At 34.1% G+C, this 25,135-nt stretch overlaps 1 protein-coding gene across 9 annotated transcripts in view; it reads right to left on the bottom strand.

The window, feature by feature from the left end:
- Nucleotides 1–25,135, bottom strand: part of FAM135A (family with sequence similarity 135 member A) — a 128,254-nt gene that overhangs the window by 38,204 nt on the left and 64,915 nt on the right. For all 9 annotated transcript variants that reach the window (XM_082731295.1, XM_082731293.1, XM_082731294.1 and 6 more), the window contains one exon: nucleotides 20,355–20,510. In XM_082731295.1, the coding sequence (XP_082587421.1) occupies nucleotides 20,355–20,510 (156 nt within the window). The remainder of the gene's footprint in view (nucleotides 1–20,354; nucleotides 20,511–25,135) is intronic.

Genomic DNA, 25,135 nt, shown 5'->3' with positions numbered 1-25,135 from the left:
TTTTAAAAAATAATTAATAGACTTATTTTTTTTGGAGCATTGATGAACCAATATTGACACTTATTATTAACTAAAATCCATAGTTTACATTATTAAGATTCACTCTTGATGGTACACACCGTATGGTCTTTAACAAATGTATAATGGTATGTGTCCATCATCACAAACCATCGAGAATAGTTTCTTATCCCTAAATATCTCTTATGCTCTACCTATTTGTTCTTCTCTAAATCCCCCTGAACCTCTGGCAACCACTGATCTTTTCAATGTCTCTGTAGTTTTTCCTTTTCCAGAACGTAATATGGTTGGAATCAGATAGTAGTAGGCAGTCCTTTAGATTGGGTCTTTCACTTAGCAATATACTTTCAAGTTCCTCTTTCACTTTCTGTGGTTTGTTCATTTCTTTTTATTGCTGAATAATATTCCACTGTATGGATATACAATTTTTTTAATCCATTCATCTGATGAAGGACATGATGGTTCCTTCCAAATTTTAACAATTATGGAAAAAGCTGCCAAAAATACTGTGTGTAGGTTTTTGTGCAGACATGTTTTCAACTCATCCGAGTAAATGCCAAAGAGCATTATAGTTGGATTATACTGTAAGAATATGTTTAGATTTATATGAAACTGCCAAATTGTCTTTTGAACTTGTTGTACCATTTTGCATTCCTACCAGCAACAAATGAGAGCTCCAGTTGCTCTACATCTTCCCTAATATTTGGTGTTGTCAGTGTTTCAACTTTCATCCATTCTTATAGGTATGTAGTGTTATTTCATTGTTCTAATTTGAAACTCTCTAATAATGAATGGTAAGTTGCGTATTTCCCTTCCCCCATGTGGAAGGCTAAAGAAGACTGGAGTTGGATTCCCAGGTCATTTGGGCTCTGGAAAGATAGTTTCTGTTGAGACAAGTCTTTCTAAGGACAGAATGCTCTGGATGTATTTTAAAACAGCTACCTCTCTCACTCTCATACCCTCCTGCATGGGAGAAGGGATTTTCTCTAATCTTCACCACGAGAACCTGATTCAGTTCCCAGAGGTAAAACTCAAAAAGTGTCAAGTTCCTCTAGGACTGAGCCCCCTTGAAATTACACTTAAAGCTTGTTCATACTGAACCACCAGAAATTCATCAAATGTAATTTAAGTTTTTCTACCCCAGTACTGACTCCAGGGGCCATTTCTGCTTGTGGGTTGGTCTCTGCTCTGGTCAGATATGATTCTCTGTAACTTGCTATCTAACTCCAATTTGAGGGGCAGGAGTTTGCCCTGTGACTTCAGTTCTTTAAAAGATCTAATAAGATGTGCTGATACCCAGTTTGTTCAGCTTTTTTCTCGTTGTTAGGGTGGAAGTGATTATGTCTAAGCCTCTTATATGCCAAATTATAAACAAGAAGGCCAGGCAAGTAGTTTTAAGTCATGATTATAATTGCCCAATGAGTGAAAGAAGTTGGTTGTAATGAATGAAGAGGTACGGAGCCTCAGCAGAAAAATGGAACTACTAAAAAAAAATTTAGAAGTAAAAATACATTTGAAATGAAAAATTTACTAGGTGAGATTAAGAGCTGATTAGACACTACAGAAAAGACTGAATTCAAAACTAGAATCATGAAAATATTCAATCTGAAAAGCACAGATTAAAAAAACAAAAGAATTTGAAATCATATAATACAGGTGAAATTAGAGTACCAGAAGGAGAGGAGTGGAGAAGACTGGGGCAGAAAAAAATAATATCTGAAGATATGATGGCTAAACATTTTTGTAAAAATTAGGAAGAAAAAATAAACATGCAGATCCAAGAATCTCAATGAATCCCAAGCAAGAATAAATTCAAAGAAAACTACAACAAAACACATCAGAGTCAAAATTCAAAGAAAACTGCAACAAAACACATAAGAGTCAAACAGACACAAACAGAGTCAAAACACAGTATCTTTGAAAACCAAAGATAAAGAAAAAATCATTACAATAACTGCAGGGGAAAAATAACATAAATGACAACTGACTTCTCATCAGATACTATGGAGGCCAGAAGATAATGGCCTATTTTTAAGTACTAAAACAGAGGGGAAACAACAATACAGAATATTGGCTGAACAACCCATTAATAAACCTGACCTAATTTAATTTAGATCTGTGGAATACGACACCTAATAAATTTTGCAAGGTCATAGAGGTATACAGTTAATATGCAAAAATCAATTGCACTTCTATATCCTGGCAACAACTGTTTGGAAAATGAAATAAAAAGATCATTTATAATAGCATCAGATAATATAAGAAACTTATGAATAAATTTAAGACACTGAAAACTACAAAACACTTCCAAGAGACATCACAAAAGAAGGTATCACCTAAATAGGGAACTATAACATGTCCACAACATATGATGAAAGAGAAAATTCTCTCTACATTGATCTATAGATTATGCAATCATGCAATGTAAACTAAAATCCAAAGAAGACTTTTTAAAATAAAAACTTACCAGCGGATTTTAAATTTACATAGAATACAAGGGATCTGGAGGAGACAAAACAATCTCAAAAAGAAAAAAAAATTGGAGAATGTACAACTAATTACGTGACTGATGAAAGACTTACTACAATAACACAATCAAGTTAGGGCGATATTAATGGAAAGATATATAAGAAATCAATGAAAGAGAAAAGAAGGCCAAGAAATAGATTCAATTCATTAGTCAACTGATCTTCAACCTCCAATTTCCCCCTTTGTTCTGCATCTTTTAAGATTATATGGTATGTATTTCTACATCCTGTCTTGTGATGTATCACACTGATTGATTTATGAATATTGAACCGTCCCTGATCTCTGCAATAAATCCCAGGGATAGCAGTGAGTGATACTGTTAATGCATTGTTAAATCTGGTTTGCTAATATTTTGTTGAAGATTTTTACACTTGTGTTCTTCAGGTGTAGTTTTCTTTTTTGTAGTGTTTTTGTTTGATTTCAGTATCAGGGTAATTCTGGCCTCATAGAATGAGTCTGGAAGCTCTTTTATTTTCTGGAATCATCTAAGAATGGGCAGTAATTCTGCTTTAGATGCTTGGTAGAATTCACCTGTGAAGGTCTGGTCCTAGACTTTGGTTTGTTGGTAATTTTTTGATTACTGATTCAATGTTGTTTCTAGCAGTGGACCTGTTCAAATTTTCTATTTCTTCCTGATTCAGATTTGGAAGACTGTTTAAGTTTATAAGAATTTACCCATTTCTTCTAGGTTGTCCAATTTGTTGGTATATAACTTTTCATAGCTTTGTTATTTATTACCCTTGTATTTCTGTGGCATCAGTTGTTATTTCTCCTCTTTTACTTCTGATTTTATTTCCTTGAATCTTCTCTTTTTTTTTTTTTTTTTTTGAGTCTGGCTAAAGGTTTATCAATTTTGTCTATTTTTTCAAAGAACCAGCTCTAGATTTCATTGATTTTTTCAATTGCCTTTTAATTTCAACTTCATTTATTTTCATTCTAATTATTACATCTCTCCTCTATTATCTTTGGACTTCCTTTACTAGACCTTTAGGTTTAAGGTTAGAGTGTAAAATTGCACCAAGAAGAATAAAATAGCTAGGAATAAATTTAACCCAGAGGTGAGAGACCTGTATTCTGAAAACTCTAGGATGATGAAAGAAAATGAGGATGACACAAATGGAAAACTATCCCATGCTCATGGCTGAGAAGAATTAATATTATTAAAATGTCCATACTACCAAAGGCAATGTACAGATTCAATGCAATCCCTATCAAAATACCAATAGTTTTTTCCCATAGAATTTAAACAAATAACCCTAAAATTCGTATGGAACCACAACAGATCCTGAATAGCCAAAGCAACCTTGAGAAAGAAAAAAGTTACAGACATCACAACCCCAGATTTCAAGATACACTTCAAAGTTATATTAACTGAAACTATATAGCACTGGTATAAAAACAGAACACAGATCAACAAGAGAGGATAGAGACCTCAAAAATAAACCCATGCCTATATAGCCAAGAATATACACCTGGACAGCTACATTCAGAAAGATAAAACTGGGCTGTTTGCTTACAACAGATACAAAGATAAAATAAAGTCCTAACTGTGAGAGCTGAGTATGAAACTCCTAGAAGAAAATATAGGTAATACTCTCTTGGACATTGGCTTTAGCAACATATTTATGGGTATGTCTCCTTGGCAAGGGAAACAAAAGCAAAATTAAACTTTTGGGACTATATCAAACTAAAAAACTTTTGCACAGTAAAGGAAACCATCAATAAAACAAAAAGGTGACCTACTAAACAGAAGAAGATATTCGCAAATAATATATCTGATGGGGTGGGGGAGCCACTGACTTTAGCTCAGGTCATGATCCCAGGGTTCTGGGACGGAGCCTGGCATGAGGCTCCCTGCCCAGTGGAGTCTGCTTCTCCTTCTTCCCCTGCCCCTCCCTCTGTTCGTTCCCTCTCTTAAGTAAATAAATAAATAAATAAAATCTTAAAAAAAAAAAGAAGAAAATATTTGAAAATAATATATCTGATAAGTCTAATTTCCAGAATATATAAAGAACTCCTGCAACCGAATAACAAAAAGACAACCAATTAAAAAATGGGTAAAGGAGTTTGAATACACTTCTTTGAATACACATTTCGAAAAGAAGTTTAAAAATGGCCAACAAGCACACAAAAAGATGCTCAACATCATTAGTCATAGTGAAATGCTAGTCAAAACCAAAACTAAACACCACTTTGCAACCCAGTAGGTTGGCCGTAATAATAACAAAATAATAGAAAGTAAATATTTGTGAGGATGTGAAGAAATTGGAACCATTGAACACTCCCAGTAGGAATATAAAATGGTGTAAGTGCTTATGGAAATCAGTCTGGAGGATCCTCAAAAAGTTAAACATAGAATTAACATACAACTCAGAAATTCTACTCTTAGGTATGCACCCAAAGAAGTGAAAACAAGAATTCAAACAAGTACTTGTCCAGTAATGTTCACAGAAGCACTCATCATAATAGTCAAAGGGTGGAAAGAACCCAATGGCCATCCATTTCGGTTGGCATTCAAACCTAACAAGGAATGAAAGACTGATACATGCTACAACATGGATGAATGATGTGAAAGAAACCAAATACAAAAAGTCATGTGTTGTATGATTATCTTTATATGAAACATCCAGATTTGGTAAATCAGACTAGTGTTTGCTAGGGAACGGGTGGCAGAAGGGGAGGAAATGGGGAGTGACTCTTCAATGGGTGTGGGGTTTCCTTTTGGGGTGATAAAACTGGACTGGAACTAGGCAGAGGTGATAGTTGCACAACACTGTGAATGTACTAAATTGTACATGTGAAATAGTTAATTCATGTTATGTAAATTTTATGTAAAAAACAAAACAAAACTAGGGGGCGCCTGAGTGGCTCAGTCAGTTAAGTGTCCAGACTCCTGATTTCAGCTCTGGTCATAATCTTGGGGTCACGGGATCAGATCAAGCACTGTGTCGGGCTCTGTGCTGGGTGTAGTGCCTACTTAGAATTCTTTTGATCCCTTTCTCTCTCTGCCCCTCCCCGATATGCTCTCTAAATTAAAAAAAAAAATAATTAGAGGACTGTACAGAGATCAATGAAAAATGAAGATTTCTCTAATTCTGACTATATAGTTTGAAATATTATTTTATGAAGCCTTATAAAGTAAAACATTTTCATTTTACAGTCCAAGGAAAGGTTCATTAAATGGAAGAGTTTAAATGAGCAGTACCATAGAATATTAAGTAATCAAACAGCAAAAACACGATATCAACTTGGATTTCTTTGCTTTAGATTAGGACTACAGATATTAGTACATGGTGAGTAAAGCCATATGTTTACATGTTCTGTTTTCTCACAAGATTACTAACCTTCCTAAGCTTAACTACAAAATTAGTTTTCTCCTTAATCAAGGACTTCCATTCCATTTCTGTACCTCCGTAAGACCTATTTCATTCATCCAAAAATATATAAAACCAGGGTAAATCCTTCTTTGATGCTTTGGTATACTATTTGATAGGGTTGCATGAGACATAATTACATAGAAAAATTATTCGCTGCATACCTAACATTCAGATGTAACTAGGCGTCCTTTATTTTTGTTGTATCTGGCAATTCTACCCCACAGGACACTGAAATACAAATAATTTTTTTAGTATAAGTATTTCCCAAACACTTCATAGGATATATTTATACTGAAAATTATTTGTTTACCTATATTAAAATTTAATCAGGTACTCTGTATTTTATCTGGCAACCCAAGGTATTTGGCAAGACAGAACTAAGTATTTATTCAAGCTGTCCCTGAAAGAATGCCTGCTATTTTGTCCTATTCCATCAGCCCTAACAAGACTTGTGATGCTAAGACAAAGCACAAAGCACAAAACCTGTCTCTCCAAGTCTGTAAAGGGCATATGTTCATCTTAACATTGGACTTATAATTCTAGGTACAAGCTACCATACATTAAATATGGCATCTCTGCTGGTACACTGGGAAGCAGTGTAACAGAAGAGGCATTTTTGAAAAGTACTAAAATAAAGATCAGTAAAATTGTTGAGGACAGTGAAAATGAGTTCTCCTTAAGACACTGGCAAAAGACAATTCTTCAAGGTCTCTTACATTTTTGCAAGTCCTGTGAGCAGAATCAATGACTGTCCTCATTCTTTTCAAGGATCTCTGTATTGAGAACAGCCTGGGAAGGTAGAGACACCTCTCCCTTAGAAGCAAAGGGTAGGTTTGCTTACAGTCTTGGTAGATAAAGACATGCATTGGAACAAAGGTGGCATGTCCACGTCCATTACAAAGTATCTGGGACCCTTAATCACAAAGTTTTTTCTCCTGCAATGCAATACACTAGTGTGAACCTGGCTTTCTTTATGTTGGGGTGTGGAAACCGGGGCTTAAGAAAGAAGTGCAAATGATAACACTAAGGTTACTGGAGTTGCTGCAACAAAGTCCTTTGTCTCTGATCTCGTATCTTCTGCTAGCATTAATCATTCTGTGGAGGTTATCTTATTTGCTTGTAAGTTCTTCACAGATCTCAGGTCCTTTACAGTTCTTGACACATAAAAATTTCATTTTAATTTCAACTTATTTTTGCTTTTTATAAGTTATCTCACTTGATAATCCATATTTCAGTTTGAAGTGACAAAGATATCTTTCACTTATAATAAATACTTTATTCTTTTTTTCCAGCTATATCAAGAGATAGCTGATAGAAAACATTGTGTAAGTTCGAGGTGTACAGTGTGTTGATTTGATAGACTTACATATTGCAAGATGATTACCACCTCAGCATTAGCTAATACCTCCACTGTGTCACATAATTACCATTTCTTTCTTGTGGTGAGAACCACTAAGATTTACTCTCTTAGTAACTTCCAAGTACAGAGTACAGTACTGTTAACTAAAATACCACGCTACATATTAGATCCCCAGAAATAATTTATCTTATAACTGAAAGTGTGTACCCTTTGAACGATAGCTCCCAATTTCACACCACCCTTCCTTCCACCTCTGGTAATCACCATTCTAATCACTGTTTCCATGAATTCAGTTTTTTAAGAATCTATATATAAGTGGTATCATACAGTATTTGTTTCTGTCTGACTTGTTTCCCTTAGCATAATGCCCTCAAGGTCCATCTGTGTTGTTGCAAATGGCAGGATGTCCTTTCTAATAGCTGAATAATATTCCATTGTATATACTGGTTTCCCTCAATATCCAATAACAAAGAATTCCTAATGAAACCTTTCTTAAGCTGAAATGGCATAAAGCGAAACAGCAATGATCATTTTATAAAACCAAAACTTTTTGTTATTTCTTTTGGTCAGTGAAAGCAGGTAACCAATGTAGGTCTTTCATAAAAGCATAGCGGCATTAAAGCAAACTTTCAGATATCAGGGGAAACCTGTATATAGAAGATCTTCTTTATCCAGTCATTCATTGATGGACACTTAGGTTATTTCCATTTCTTGGCTATTGGGAATAATGCTGCAATAAACATGGGAGCACAGATATCTCTTTGAGATCCCATTTTCTTTTCCTGGAAGTGATACCGCTAGATCAAAGGGTAGTCCTATTTTAAGAAACTTCCATACTGTTTGCCATACTGGCTGCACCAATTTACATGCATACCAAAAGTGCACACGGATTCTGTTTTTTCCACATCCTTGCCAACACTTGTTATCTCTTGACTTTTTAGTAACACTCATTCTAACAAGTTTGAGGTGATAACTAATTTTGATTTTGATTTGCACTTTCTGGATGATTACTGACATTGTGCATCTTTTCATATATCTACTGGTTTTTTGTATGTGTCTGCATAAATAGATATTTAGCTCTTCTATACATTTTTTAATCAGATTTTTTTCTACTGAGTTGCATGAATTCTTTATATATTTTAAATATTAACCCTTTATCAGATATATGACTTGGCAGTATTTTCTCCCATCCATTAGGTTGCCATTTCATATTGGTGATGATCTCCTTTGCTTTGCAGAAGCTTTTTAATTTGATGTAGTTCCACTTGTTTATGTTTGCCTCTGCTTTTGGTGTCAAATCCAAAATAACATTACCAAAACTAATGTCACCAGAGAGCTTTTCCCCTATGTTTTCCTCTAGGGGTTTTATGGTTTCAGGTCTTATGTTATTAAGTTGTTAATTCATCTTGAGCTAATTTTTGTGAGCAGTTTAAGATAGGGGTCCAATTTCATTCTTTTGCATGTAGTTATCTCGTTTTCTCAATACCACTTATTGAAGAGACCACCCTTTCTCCATTGAGTATTCTTTGCTCTCTTGTCAAATGTTAGTTGGCCATATATGCAAGGGTTTATTTCTGGACTTTTGTTTCCATTGTCTATTTTTATGCCAGTACCATAGTTTTCATTACTATGGCTTTGTTGTATAGTTTGAAAACAGGAAATGCGATGCCTTCAGCTTTGCTCTTCTTTCACAGTATTGCTTCGGTTATTTGGGATCCTTTGTGGTTCCATATAAATTTGAGAACTGTGTTTCTTATATTTCTGTGAAAAATACTATTGGAATTTCAATAGGGATTGAACTGAAACTATAGATGGCTTTAGATAGTATGGATATTTAACAATATTAATTCTTCTGATCAATGAACATGGGCTATCTTTCCATGTGTTTGTGTCTTTGGTTTCTTTCATCAAAGTCTTGTCATTTTCAGTAAAAGCTCTTATAGCTCCTTGCTTAAATTTAGTCCTAAGTAGTTTTTTTTTTTTATTTGATGCTATTTTGAATGGGACTGTTCTCTTTATTTCTTTTTTTAGGTATTTCATTGTTAGTGTACAGAATCCCAACTATGTTTTATATATGGATATTACATCCCACAACTTCACTGAAACTGATTAATTCCAACAGTTTTTTGATGGAGTGGTAAGCATTTTCTTTTTAAATATGTAAGATCATATCACCTGCAATCAGAGACATTTTACACCTTCCTTTCTGATTTGGATGCCTTTTATTGTCTCATTGCTCTGTTTAGGACTTCCAGTACTTTGTTGAATACAAATGATAAGAATGGGAACCCTTGTCCTATTTGTGATATTAAAGCAAAACCTTTCAACTTTTCACCATTCAGTATGAGGCTAGCTGTGGGTTGTCATGTTATTATTATATTGGGGTATATTCCTTCTATACCCAATGTGTTGAGAGTTTTTATCATGAAAGGATATTGTATTTTGTCAAATGCTTTTTCTGCATTAATGTGATGATATGATTTTAGCCTTTCATTCTATTAATGTGGTGTATCACTTTTATTGATTTGAGTATATCAAGCCATCCTGATCCCAGGGATAAGTCCCATGTGATTATGGTGTATGATCCTTTTAATCCACTATTAAATTTAGTTTGCTAATATTTTGTTAAGAATTTGTGCATGTTGGGGCACCTGGGTGGCTCAGATGGTTAAGCATCTGCCTTTGGCTCAGGTCTTGATCTCCAGGTCCTGGGATCGAGTCCCACATTGGGCTCCCAGCTCAGTGGGGAGTCTGCTGCTCCCTCTGCCTTACCCCCTGCTTGTGCTCTGTTTCTCTTTCTCTCTATATAATGAATAAATAAGATCTTATTTAAAAAAGAATTTTTGCATGTTTAATTTTCTATATTCATCAGGGATATTGGACTGTAGTTTATTTCTCTTGTATTCTCTTTATCTGGCTTTGTTATCAGAATAATGCTGGCATTGTAAAATGAGTTTGGAAGTGTTCCTTTTTGATTTTTTGGTGAAAAAGATTAGCTTTAATTCATTTACATATTTGGTAGAATTCACCAGTAAAGCCACCTTTTCCTAGACTTCTCTTTGCTGAATAATTATTGGTTATTGATTTAATCTCTTTACTCATTATTTGTTCAGATGTTTCTATTTCTTCATGATTTAGTTTTGGTAGGTTTATGTTTCTAGGAATTTATCCATTTCTTCTAGGTTATCCAATTTATTGATTTATAATTTTTCATGTTAGTCTCTCATGATCCTTTGTATTTGTGTGGTTTTAAGTTGTACTGTCTCCTCTTTCATTTCATATTTTAATTATTTGCATCTTTTTTTTCTCAGTCTAGCTAAAGGTGTTGATTTTATTCTGTCAATAAAACCAGTTCTTTTGTTTTGTTGATTTTTCCTATTATTTTTCTTATTTTAATACTTATTCATCTAATATTTGTTATTTTCTTCTTTCTGTTAACTTTGGGTTTAGTTTATTCCTTTTCTAGTTCCTTGATGTGAAAAATTAAGTTAGTTATTTGAGATTTTGACCCACTGGTTATTCAGGAGTATTGTTTAACTTCCACATATTTGTGATTTTCTCAGATTTCCTTCTGTAATTGATGTCTAGTTTTATACTATTATGGTTGAGAAAGATACTTGGTATGATTTCAATCTTTTTAAATTTGCTAAGACTTACTTTTTTGACCTATCATATGATCTATCCTGAAGAATGTTCTGTGTACACCTGAGAAAAACATGTGTTCTGTTGTTGTTGAGGTATCTTACATACGTTTGTTAGATCCATTTGGTCTGATTATGGTTCAAGTCCAATCCAATGTTTCCTCATTGATTTTCTACCTGGATGATCTATCCATTATCGAAAGTGAGGTACTGAGGTCTCCTACTATAGCTGTATTGCTTTCTATTTCTCCCTTCAGATCTGTTAGTATTTACTTAGTATATATAGGTGCTCCGATGCTGGGTCCATATATACTTTAAATGGTTAGATCTTCTTCATGAACTCACCCCTTTGTCATTATATAATGGCCTTGTTTCCTGTTACTTTTGGCTTAAAGTCTATTTGGTGTGATTTAGGTATAGCTTTCCTTAACAAAAAAACAAAAAACAGCAACAAGAAAGTGTAGCTACCTTTACTCTTCTGAGGTTTCTGTTTACATCGAATCTTTTCCCATCACTTCACTTTGTTCCCACGTAGGTCCTCAAAGCTGAAGTGAGTCTCTTGTAGGCAGCATATAGTTGGTTTTATTTTATTTATTTATTTATTTATATCCATTCAGACATTCTCTGACTTCTAGAGAATTCAATCCATTTACATTTACAGTGAATGCTGATATGTAAGGATTTACTAAAGCCACCTTATTAGTTACTTTCTGGCTGTTTTATAGTTCTCTTCTTCCTCTCTTGCTGTCTTCCTTTGTGAACTGATGATTTTCAACAGTGCTATGCTTTGCATCTCTTCTCTATCTTTTTTGATCTACTGTAGTTTTCTGCTTTGTGGTTATCATAAGGCTTACATAAAACATCTTGTAGATTAATATAGATGTAATAGTTTATTTTACACTGATAATTTAATTTCAATCTCATTAAAAAACTCTTTTATTCTTCCTTTTGTTTCTGATGTCATAATATACCAGTTTTAATAATGTGTATTCATTAACAAATTATTGTAGCTGTAGTTATTTTTAATATGCTTGTCTTTTAACCTTTACATTAGGATTAAGGGATTAACATACCATATTACCATACTAGAGTATTGTGAATTTGATTATACACTTACTTTACTGGCATGTTATATATTTTCATGATTTTTATGTTGTAACTAGTACCCTATCATTTAACTTTGCAAATTCTTTTTAGTATTTTATTTATTTGACAGAGTGATAGAGTGAGCAAAAGTAGGCAGAGTGGCAGGCAGAGGGAGAGGTGAGGAAGAAATAGGCTTTCTGCTGAGCAGGAAACCCGATTCAGGACTTGATCCCAGGGCCCTGGGATTATGACCTGAGCCAATGGCAGACGCTTAACTGACTGAGCAACCCAGGTGCCCCAAGTTTGCAAATTCTTTTCTGAATTTCTTGTAAGGCAGGTCTAATAATGATGAATTACTTCAGCTTTTGTCTAGGATTATCCTTATTACTACTTCATTTATGAGAGAGAACTTTGCCAGAAAGAGTATTTTGATTGGCAGATATTTTTTAAGCATTCTGAATCTATCATCCCACTCTCTTCTGCTCTATAAGGTTTTTGCTAACACCCCCATTGATTGTAGGTTACAATCTTCTTTTTCTTGGAACTTTCAAGATTTTTTTTTGTCTTTGATTTTTGACAGTTTTATTATACTGTATTTTGGAGAAGATCTCTTTAGGTGGTTTGGTGACCTATAAACTTTATGTACTTGGATATCCAAATGTCTTCCCATGTTTGGGAAACTCTCAGTAATTATTTCTTTAAATAGGCTTTTTTGCCTCTTCTCCCTCTCTTTTGCTTCTGGAACTCCAATTATTAAAAATTATTTCTTTTGATGGTTTCTCATAGATCAGGCATGCTTTCCTTACTCTTTTTCTTTCTTTTTTCTTTGCTCTCCTCTGATTGGAATTTTATGTTCCTATCTTTTATCATAGATTCTTTTTTTCTGTTTGGTCCATTCTGCTGTGACTGTGCTATCTGTTGCATCTGTCATTTTATAAACTGAATTCTTCAGCTCCGGAATTTGCTTTTGGTTCTTTAGGATTTCTCTTTGTTAATCTTCTCATTTTGTGTATTGCTTTCTTGATTTTGTTGAATTGCCTTTCTGTGTTTTCTTGTAGCTCACTGAGTTTCCTTAAAATAGTTATGTTGAATTCTTTATTAGGTAAATCACAGATTTCCATGTTTTTGGGTTTAGTTACTGGAGGATTATGATACTTTGGTGATGTCAGTGTTTCATGTCCTTTGGAGTTGGGTTTTTCTTTTTTGGGGGGTGGGCAGAGGGAGAGAAAGAATCTTAAGCAGTCTCCATGACCAGTGTTGAGTCAGATGTGGTGTTCAGTGTCACAATACACATCTGAAATCAAGAATTAGATGTTAACTGACCGAGGGACCAGCGCCCCTTGTGCTCTTTGCAGTTTTGCATTGCTATCTGAACATCTGGAGTAGCAGCCACCTCCTCCAGTATTTACTGTCTTCAGGGCAGAAATACCTCTCTTCAGTCCAGCCAGAATTTCTGAGGCTTTCTCAGACCTTCTATGGATATATTTGCTTCACATTTCTTGCTCCCTCTTGTGGTAGACTTTAGTATTATACTCCTTCTCCCCTTCCTGCCACACACCTGGCTGAGTGCTGACCCCCACCTTTATTTCCCAAATGTGGTGCTACAGCTCCTTTGTGGTCTTCCTGGCCTGCAGCTACAGATCTGCTAAAGCTTGCTCTCACTAATGTCTTCAGCCGTGCACACAGGGAGCCACCTGCAGATCAGAAGGAAGAGTGTGGATGAGGGCATGTGGGATGGTGGAGGTTCTCATGGCCAGTTGGAGGGATTCACAGGTGAAGTTCATAGGCAGACTTTCAATGGAGTCTCTGATGTAGTGAGTACGATGAGTCCCTTTAATGCCTTCTTAGAGTCCCATCTGCCACCTTCCTGTCTATTTCCACCCTGTGCCCCAACCATGGAGCTCCTGATTTAGTGATCTAGATGGGGTGAGAAGGAAAGATAAGTCTCTTTGGTAATAGCCTGAACAGCTAGACAAGCTGGATCCTCACTCATCTGTTCTCCCTTTTCTCTGCAGGAAAAACCACAGGCCAAGAAGGATTCTCGTAGATCAAAGCTGTGCTATCTTGGGTGAAAAGTGATGTATGTAAAGATGAGCTATTCCTTTTGCTAGAACTCGAATGCAATCAAACTTGTACTTTTTTTTTGCTTCAGTGAATGATGGAACTTCTCTGGAAAGCTGAACTTGCACAAAGGCTTCCTCACAACCCTGTGTAATTGCCTAAGTCAGTGCTCCCCAGAAGGTCCCAGACTGTAGCCAAGACGAGCAAGAGCTGGAAAACATGCTACTACAGGGTCCAGTCAAGACCGAAACCTGTCTGCTTATTATCCAGTCCACAGGTGGGTGGGAGGCCTTGGTATATAGTATTGGATCCCACAGCTCTCACGGTCACTTTTGTTCATGGATATATGCTAAATTTTTGTTATTGTGAGTGAGATAAAAACAAGGGACATTTTATAGTGCCATCACTGCCTTTTATCTTTTATGTAATACGGGGTACTATTCATTCACTTATGAATAGTCTCTATGTTTTAATGTGAACATATATGCCACATGACTACAGAATTCTGTAAGTCTGGATGACTTAATTCTCTAAGAATCAGAAAATCTCACTTTCTGAATCTTGATATCAAATAACATGGTAGAACAAATGTCAAAATAATTAATTACATTGTTCTTTATAAGTAGAGACTTACATTTCCTCTTTTTAGTCCAACTTTTTGCCTATTTGCTTTCAGCGCAGTAAGAGATTCCATATCATATGTTCACTTCTGAGACTTAGATAAATTGTGCTGCTTCTGACTACATTAGACAGCCTACAGACTTTATTATAGCCAACTCCGTCTCAATACAAATAATGAATGACCTTTGGACTATTTTGGTTGCTGTAGGCATAAGCAGTGTATTCTCAGAATACCGATACACTTTATGAACAAAGTTCCTGTTAACTGCATAAATGGGAAATAAAGGACATAATATACCACCATTTCCACAGTTTTTGTGATATATATGGCAGGGCAGGGCATGATAGGGCAAGGTTTATTATACTTGGTTAAGTAACAACAGGGCACTTTTTTGCTGTGTCTTAATTACCCTTCCTTATTTCTTTTAGGAGTTAAGTGGGCCCTATTTTGTTAATCTAGAATGGGGCAAAAAAAGGAAGTTTATTGGACAATTTTCAATTTATCTTTGGCATCTGAATTTCCCATAAACCCAATTTTTGTCTTGGCCTTCCTTCTTTGCCCCCTTTTTTCAACATTGTATTTATCAGCTTCTCTCTACTGAGGTTTTACCTTCTGGTTCTTATTCTACCTCAGACAACCCCCTAAAACATCATGCTACAAAGTTGCTTCTGATCCTTACTATCATTCTCTTCTCTGTTTTGACAGGCAGCAAATCAAGTGGTAAAGAATGCAGGCTATGGAGTCATAGTGCTTGGGTTTGAATCCCATCTCTGTCCCTTACTACCTGGTAACAACAAATAAGAACAAACTTATAGCCAAAATGGGAGATTTTACCACATTTTTCTCAATAGTTGATAGCACTAGCAGCTGTAAATTCAAAATATGAAAAGTTTGAACAGAATGATTTATAAACGTAACCTAGCAGGCATATTTGGAACACTTAACCCAGCAACATGATGAATATACATTCCTAATATAGGTAAAACAAGTCAAAGAATATTAAAGTACTAAATCACAGACTGTTTCCTAAGTGCAATGAAGATAAACCAGAAATCAACCATAAAAAGACAACTAGAAAATTAATATATTTAGAAACAAAGAAATACATCCCTGGAAATAAAGAGCACTTTAGTTATTAGCAAGAGACAAAGATATAGTCAGATTACCTCAGCATGTGTGGGATTTTTATAAGGATATAAAGTAAGGACACCCAGGGAGCTGACTCTGTAGACAAATAGCCAGTTCTTACGAAACTGGAATGCTGTTCATTGCCATTTAGTAAATAATAACTACACTAATATCCTAATATCACTCTAGTAACTGTTGTTTCAGAAGCAAGCATTTGTTGTTCCCTTTTCTGGTCATTCCTCTCTTCTCATGTTTTCTCTATCTCTGACACTCTCTATGCTTTGCTTTTAACCCTTTTTACTTTCATCCCTGCCTTATAGTAGTTGGTTTATTCATGGTTTCTACTGTCTCATGGCTTTTGCCTATGACCTTCTTTCTCTCTTGGTTTCTGCCATTGTTTAGTAACTGAGTCTCTTTCTTTTGTGTTCCATGCTTAAGTCATCCAAAAGAAATAATGTGAATACTCCAATTACCATTCTTCTAATAGAAACCACCCAAAATCAGCCGATTATGCAGCCGCTCCTTTGAAAAATTACTAGTCCTCCTCATGTCCATGCTGTAGATGATTACCTCTGGGCTAAGTGTTAACCTCTAATTCAGGATGTCAGAGTTACTTGATACAACACGTATCAAGATACAAACATGTGGTAACTTTTAGACAAGAAATATCACTGGTCCTTTATTTCAGAAGAAGACTGACTGTGGGAAGGCACTCAATTTCTTGGATTTCTAAGGAAGGGAAAAATGACAACTCCTAATATAGGAAAACGTATCTAGTGTATACTTCATAATAGTTTTTTTTTTTTTTTTTTAATCAGAGAGAGAGAGGGCGAGAGCAAGCACAGGCAGACAGAATGGCAGGCAGAGGCAGACGGAGAAGCAGGCTCCCTGCCGAGCAAGGGGCCCGATGCGGGACTCAATCCCAGGATGCTGGGATCATGACCTGAGCCGAAGGCAGCTGCTTAACCAACTGAGCCACCCAGGCGTCCCGACTTCATAATAGTTTTATTTACCTTTATTGCTTTAAATCAAAGATTTCCCAAACAAATTATTATTGGTATGTTGTGAGATTTCCCATTTGGGGCTAGTGTATATAAAGTAGTTCCTATGGAGTCCTGTCATTGACCTACATATTGTTTCTGTTTATATACAGAAAATGGAGGAGATGCATCTATTATTTTAATAAGCCATTTTATATATTAATGAAAAAAAACTAAATAACCCTAAATCAAAGAATAAATTGCTCACAAAAATTAGAAAATATTGAGAATCAAATGATAAAAAGTACAACATATCAAAACTTGTGGAATGTAGCTAAAGCAGTACTTAGGGGGGAGCCTATAAACTTAAATGTGTGTAACAGAAAAGAGGAAATACTACAATTAATAAGCTAACCATCTACTTATAGAAGTTTTAAAAAGAGAGTAAAATAAACCTTTAGAAAGTGAGAGGAAATACTAAAGTCAAAAGCAAACCTAATAAAACAAAATGCACAAGAGAGAATTAACATCAGGTTAGTTCTTTGAAAAAACTAATAAAATGACAAACTTCTGGTGGGACCAATCAAGAAAAAAAGAATGAAGACACAAATAACTTATATCAGGAACAAAATAGGAAAATGCTACAGATACTACAGATGTTAAAAATATAAGTGAAGGATATTATAATTATTTGGTGCCAATAAATTAGTAAGTTTAGGACTCCTTCAAAAACATAATTTATCAAAACTGATTGAAAATGAAATATAGTATTTCCACTAATATTGTTCAGCTGCATTGAACCACAAGGAACATAATACACATCACAGAAATCCAAACTGAACAATGGTCTACAAAACTACTGGCCAATACTCTTCAAGAAAGACAAAGAAAATAGAACTATTCAGACTGAATAAGTTTAAAGAATTTAATGGGTTATGACAACTGAATGCAATGTGTGATCCTGAATTTGATCCTGGAAAAGGGGAAAAGTCACAAAGGACATTATTAAGACAAATGATAAAATTTAAAATGAGTTTTACATTAGGTATCAGAATTGTAACAAAATTAAATTTCATAAAATTGATCACTTTAGTATAGTTAAGCAAGAAAGTACCTTTGTTCTCAGTCAATATACCCTGAAGTATTTATGGATAAAAGAACATGATGCTGGGGTGCCTGGGTAGTTCAGTAGGTTAAGCATCTGCCTTCAGCTCAGGTCATGATCTCAAGATCCTGGGATCAAGCCCCACATCAGGCTCTCTGCTCAAGAGTCTGCTTCTCCCTCTCCCTCCGTTTTCTTTCTCTCTCCCTCAAGTAAATAAAATCTTAAAGAAAAAAAAACATGATGCCTCCAATTAACAAATAATTTGGGAAAAAATGCATGTACATCTGTATGTGTATATGTATGTACCTAATTATAAAAGAAGGAATGATTAAAGAAAATATGCCAAAATAGTAACTTTGATACTGGTGAAAAGATTCTGTACTACTTTAGTAATTCCTCTGTAACTTCTCTATTATATTTTATAAGTTTTATGATTTTGGCTTTCATATTTGTTTTCAAGCCACCTGGAATTGAATTTTATATAGTATTTTCCCACATGAACACTTAATTGTCCCAACATCATTTATCTAAAATCCGAACTTTTCCCTGCTGATCTGCATTTATTATGTCCAAGTATGGAGAAGTCTATGTCTGTCCTCTGCTCTGGTCTTCTACCTACACTAACACTAAAATTAAGACCTCTAGTTTATCAAAAGACAGCACAAAGACAGTGAAAAAAGCCAAATTGTGACACAAGAGATTTATTTACAAAAATATAACAAAAGCCAGTATTTAGAATACATAGAAAAGTATTCCAAATCTAGAAGAAAAACAAAGGTAATCCTTTAGACAAATGGTCAAACAATTTTCAGGCACTTCACAAATAAGTAATCTACACAGCCAATAGTCACATAAAATAGTGCTCAATTGCACAGGTTATCAGAGAAATGCAAATTAAAACCACAATGGTACCAGACCAGCCAGATTTTGAAAATTTGCCAAAATCAAGAGTTTGGGAGTATGTGGAATAACAAGAGCTCTCATCCAGTGTTGGTGGGAGTGAAAACTGGCACCACTTTGGAAAAGAGTGGGGCATCTGCTAGTAAATAACTGATGTTATGCATATCCTATGGTACAGCAATTTCCCTTACAAGTCAGTCAGAGAAATGGGCATGCCAGGAAATATGCACAAGAATGTTTGTAGTAGTTTGGTTTGTAGTAGCTAGAAGTTAGAAGTAATCCAAATGTCCACCAACAATAGAGTGGATGCGCTAATTGTGGGTATATGCAAACGAAATATACGACACCAACGAAAATAAACAGTCTATAGCTACTGACAAAAACAAATTAATCTCACAAACACAATCTTGAGTGAAAGCAGCAAGATAAAAATAATATACACTGCATGATCTCATTTATATAGAATTCAGTAACATAGGCAGAATAACATAATAGACTAAAACAACTTGTATTATTTAGTATGCATAAATGGATAGTAAAACTAAAAGAGAAGTGATAAACTCATCACAAAAGACAGAATGGTGATTATTTCTCAATGTCAGGGTGGGAACAGACACTGGAAAACACACAGAGGACCTTTGCGCTGTTGACAATTTTCTATTTCCTGATCTGGGTGAGAGTTAAAAGGATATGTGCTTTTAATTAATTGTTAAAATGTGCATGTTTTATGCACTTTTCTGATTTTCATGTTTTATAATTAAGAAAAGAAAAATGAAACAAGAAAACTAGTGTTTTTGAGGACCTGCAAGTAGGTCAGGAAAATTAATGTGTGTACAGAACATTTAAGCAGATAACTGGAAAAGCAGTCAGACATTTAGTATATCAAAGCCTCTTGATAAGTTATACAATAAAATTGTACAGAAATGTCTGCACAAGGTCCATAGTAAGCCTTCAGTAAACATGTATGTCTAGATTATACTCCCCCTGACCTTCTGGGTTTGTAATACACATCCCTAAATGAGGCAAAAGGAGGAAAAGCTGGAGAGAAAGATTCTAAAGTTTAAGGTGGCTCTCTTGTTCCTGATTTCTATTCCTAAGGACACCTGGCTATCTGGCTATAATACTGTTCTCAGGTTCCAGGGGCTAGACTGTAACAAAATATTTTTTTGTTTTGGTTACATTTGGATGATTTTTCTTACTGGCAGGGATTGTAACTAAGATAGAGCATGTGCTGGGTGGTTTGGTAGTTTAAGTGGCTGCCTTCAGCTCAGGCCATGATCCCAAGGTTCTGGGATATAGTTATGCATCAGACTCCCTGCTCGGCAGGGAATCTGCTTGTTCCTCTCCCTCTGCCTCTCATCCCTGCTTGTGCTTTCTCTCATTCTGCTCTCTATCTCAAATAAATAAAATATTTAAAAGAAGAAATCAAACAGTAACACAATAGTAAATGTCTCTTTTCCAATTTATCAACATATGGGTAAATATCAGTCTTTTTATTCATAAGAACTTTCTACATCAAAATATTCTAACATCGCTTTTTAACTTACCCTCAAAGTATGGTGCTCTTGTGCTAATAAAAGTCTTAGTTCTTCATGTAGCGTTATAACTTCCAGAAACTGTCCCCATAAAGCCATTAGAAGTGAACAAAGTTGTGCAAGATTCATATTTATAAGTTCTGCCAGTTCATCAGGATTTTCTATTTTCTGAAATGACAAGAAAAGAACTTCACTGCTCCTTGAGACTTACCATGTCTAAATATAATGTGTTATTGAGAACATTAATACAAAAGCAAATTTTTAGTTTTAAAAAGAAATGTGTGTGTGTGTATGTGCATGTGCTTGTATGTGTAGAGATCAAGTGACCAATGGCTTTTCCTATGTGATAGTCACTGTAGCAATTTTCAACAACTTAATTGATCTTTCAGTATCTGAGATATCTTGTTACTGAAATAATGTCAAATATAGTTTAAAATTACAAATCAGGATTCTACAGAGCATGATCAACTTCAAACCCTAGAATTCTGGGAATTTTAAACAATGTACAAATCATGATGAAAGTTATAAAATTTTTAGAAGACAATAAAATCTTAAAATAAGATTTTTTTTTCTCCAATCTGCTAAGTAAAGTATTAAAAGATCTATAACTCTTCAGAAGGGAGAGAGATACCTTCTAAAGTACTAACTGCTTTTCCTTCACTCTTATGTTCCTAAGGTTCCATATTGTGTATGGTAATTCTCTTAGAGAGTCGTCAAACACTTCTCTTTTCTAACAATTCCATTTACCCACTGTTTACTGAGCACATTTTAAATGCTAAGGCCCACATTCCGATCTAACTCAAAGATTAATATGAGAAGCTCAGTTTAGTAAGGAAAGAAAAGTGGGTAAACAATTTTGATATACTGTTGTGAGTGTTCTAATAGTGGTATTAAATTACTCATTTATTTAAATATTCACCTAAACTGATGATACAAGTTAAAATTAATTATACAATGAAATGTAAAATCTTTTATAAGGCATTTGTATTTCTTGAATAGGTAAGGATTTTTGGACAAAGAATAATAAAAGATGATAAATCGGAATGATTCCTCTCTTTTGGACAAGCATTTTTACTATGAGGACAAGCTTTTTGTTAATTCACTGAGGCAGCAGTGTTCAGGCAGATAATATCTTGCTAGAAAAATTTGCCTTCAATTACTAGTAATACTAGGAAATCTACCGTTAAGTATATAGATAGATGCTGATTTCATTTCCCCATCCTAAAGAAGGCAGAAGTAGTCTATTCAGGTTAAGGTTGAAAGCCATACCATCTATATAGTAATGACTGCTAAATCTTTCTATCTGCATCACATCTCTCCAGGGCTCTAGACCCATCACTTACTAGATGACTATATTTGGATGTGAAAAGGAAGGTATTCTAGTTCAGTATATCCTAAAGAGTGCTAATTATATCTTTACCCTTCCTTTCTTAAAAAAAAAAAAAACAACAACAAAAAACTCCAAATGTTGCTTATGACATATGATAGATCCTTACTCAGTTTATTTTTACTTCATTTTGAAGCCTGCAATTCTGCAGGCTTTTCTTCTCCCCCCTGCAAACTGAGCTTCTACTTATATATATTAACTCAGAGAGGACATAAAACAAAAATTCAGCAAAATTAGTAAGAAGGAAAGGGATGATGTCTTTTTACTCTCGTGACTTTGGTTACCAGTACACAGTAGTCACTAAATATTTAGTAAATGAATAAATGAATGGATGAATAAGGAATTACAGGCTTCAGATAAGGGAAAAGGCCCCCAAATTTATGGACAAACTCAGAAAATGTTGAAAAATTCCAGAATTCTGGAATGGAAGCTAACAGACTCAACATGTAATAAATATTGAATCATCAATGTACAATAAACCTACAGATGTATTTTGCCCCAGGAAATAGTTTATAGATGTATTAGGAATGAAACTAACAAGTTTTTCACGTCTCTTTTAAGAACATAGAGAAGATTAAAGTGCTCTCTAAAATAAATGGAAGCATGCAGCCTTCTTCCAAGAACAGTTTCAACGGAGTTTAGAAAAAGACTTGAATAAGCACTTGACAGTAACTAGAAAGTGTTGTGTAAGGCAAGCAGTGCTATTCTTAGTATAAATCTACACACAAGTAGAAATAATTGTTAGTTCGCCATAGGTTGAATAATGTAAACAATTCTTTTTTTAATCCCCCGAGAGCAAGGCTGTCTAGATACCTTGCAATTATTAATTTTACTTTTCAGAAATCATGGGACCAAGCTCTGAGAGGACTTCAGTACTTTCATTATTAAGAAAGCATCCTTCCAAACATAAATAAATTACTCCTCGAGTTTACATAAATCTTTATGTCTCAAAATATAAATAATAATATTTTTATGTCAAAAGGAAATTAGGATTAAGTTTGACAAGCTGTTTTATATGTATAAAGGCAGGAATAATAAGATCTTACAATGGTAAAGTATTTTCCCAAGTAACATTCATTATCTTGTCTTGCATGGACATGCACTTTTTCATAGCAGTCACTAATCTTGATTACAAAATATTGCTTACTTAAATAGACTACGAAAATAGATAAAGAAGAAAATTACGTTCATTTTAGTGTAGAGCCTTTCATTTTTTCACTTATAAACACAAACTCTAGAATCATAAACTATTATGCCATTTTCGTTGAGTGAGGATTTTCCTCTATCGTCAATCATTTACTGAAAGCACATTTTTAAGGTTATGTAACTTTTTTAGATTGCAAGTATCCCATAATTCATTTAACCATTCTCTTATCATTGGTATTTACTTAGGCTAATATTCTTATATATTTTAAATTATAATGTATATGAGTCTGATTGTTCATTTGATACTGACTGAAAAGTAATACTCTGTCTTTGGATATATACTGCCAAATCAGTCTCTGAAAAAAATCTCCAAGGTGAGAGATCTATGAGAGATATAAAAGAATCTCTATCTTACCACAGCTCAACAAGCATTACATTATTAGAAAATCACAGCCGATCTGACAGTTTAGAAAAGATATGAGAACATTTAAAATTTTGTTTGATAACTAGTGAAAGTGAGTATGTTTCATTTATTAGCCTATTTTGTAAATGGGTATCCTATGCAAACTTGAAAAATGGGAAGTATCAGGTTTTCCTATTGATTTGTAAGAACTCTTCAAGTATTAAATTTTTTACCTAGTCTATCTGCTGCCAAAATTTACCCTAAGTTGTTGATGTTAAACTATATGATGTCCATTTATATACTGAAATTTAAATATGCGTACCTAAAAAATTTATTAGTAATACATGAATACACATATTTTTAAAATTTAACATAGACGGATATAGAGCAAAGAATAAAAATTTCCCTTTATAATCCCATCCTTCATGCAACTCTTTTCTGTATTATTAAGTTTAGAATACATATACACATGTGTAATATATGTGTATCTTATGTGTATATATTACATATATCTCCTTTTAAATATTTAATATGCAATCATATACACACGATCAAATTCATATACAGCTTTTAGCTTTTGAAACATATATAAAATCATATTCATATTTTTCTCCAATCATTTTAATTAATGTATCCTGAAGAGCTTTTCAGCGTGAAATTGGTACCTGGCATCATGGATCAATAAATATTTCTTGAATTAGATAATCCATGTCAGTATACAGAAATTTGCCTAATTCTCTTAAAAGGCTACATGGGAATTTACAGTAATAATGCAATTCTTTATATTCATGTTTATGCAAATGTATTAGATTTTTGTGAAATATAGGCATATCCCTTTTTCACAGGGTGTTTTGAAACTGATACATAGGTGCACTTTATAGCCTGTGAGCATTAATCATGTGCCAGTTTTAAATACTGCAAATAGTTTCTTCCAAGTATATTGCTTGCTTTCAACTTTTCAATCTACCATGTATTTGTTTTAAAAAAGTTTCAAATCATCAATATCATACTTTGTTCTTTACTATTACTCTGAAGAAATTATTTCATATCCCAAGATCAGATTTTTACATACACGTGTATATACAAGTGTTTTTCCTAATTTTGGAGGTCATTTAACATTTCTAGTCTTTTTAGAATTTCTATAACATGGTAAAAAGAACTAATTTTACCATACTACTTAGAGAACCTAATGTTTGTGATAGTTCATCAAATATTTAGTTCTTAGACATGATTGTTTCAGTGATACTCAGTTCCATTTACTTGTCTTTTTATTCTTTAGAGAAGTCATACTATATTTCCATGACTATAGTTTTATTTACATTTTCACATACAGTTGGGAAAGTCCCTCTACAATAATATGGATTTTTAAAGTTTTCCTAAGTCATTATTACTTTCTTCAAGTGAGCTTTAAAATAAATCAAATTTTAACATTTCCAATGGTATTTTGATACGGATACATCAATTATTAAGTTAAAAACATATCTTCCAGCAACTATTTCTCTTTCCGTTCGAAAGTGTTTACTTATTCAAATATCTCAGTGAAATAGTGCAGATTTTTTTTTAACATTAATCGCATACATCTTAGATTACTTCTAAATGTTTAGTGTTTTGGCAACTATTATAACAACATTAATGATTCTTAATGAAAATACTTATCTTATTTGAGCTGTGAGGAAAGCCTTTAGGAGAGTATACGTTAATTACTTGTATATCCTGCAAATGTATAATTGTATAAGGAGAAGGTAGATACCTTTTCAAAGGGATCTAGACCTCATTCAAATTTACATACAGATATACATTCCAAAGCCAAATATATGTTGTTTGACTCAAGTATCTGATTTTGTCCATTAATGTAGC

The sequence above is a fragment of the Mustela nivalis genome, assembly GCF_964662115.1.
Source record: "Mustela nivalis genome assembly, chromosome: 5".
Lineage (NCBI taxonomy): Eukaryota > Metazoa > Chordata > Mammalia > Carnivora > Mustelidae > Mustela > Mustela nivalis.
This window is presented reverse-complemented; position numbering and strand designations above follow the sequence as displayed.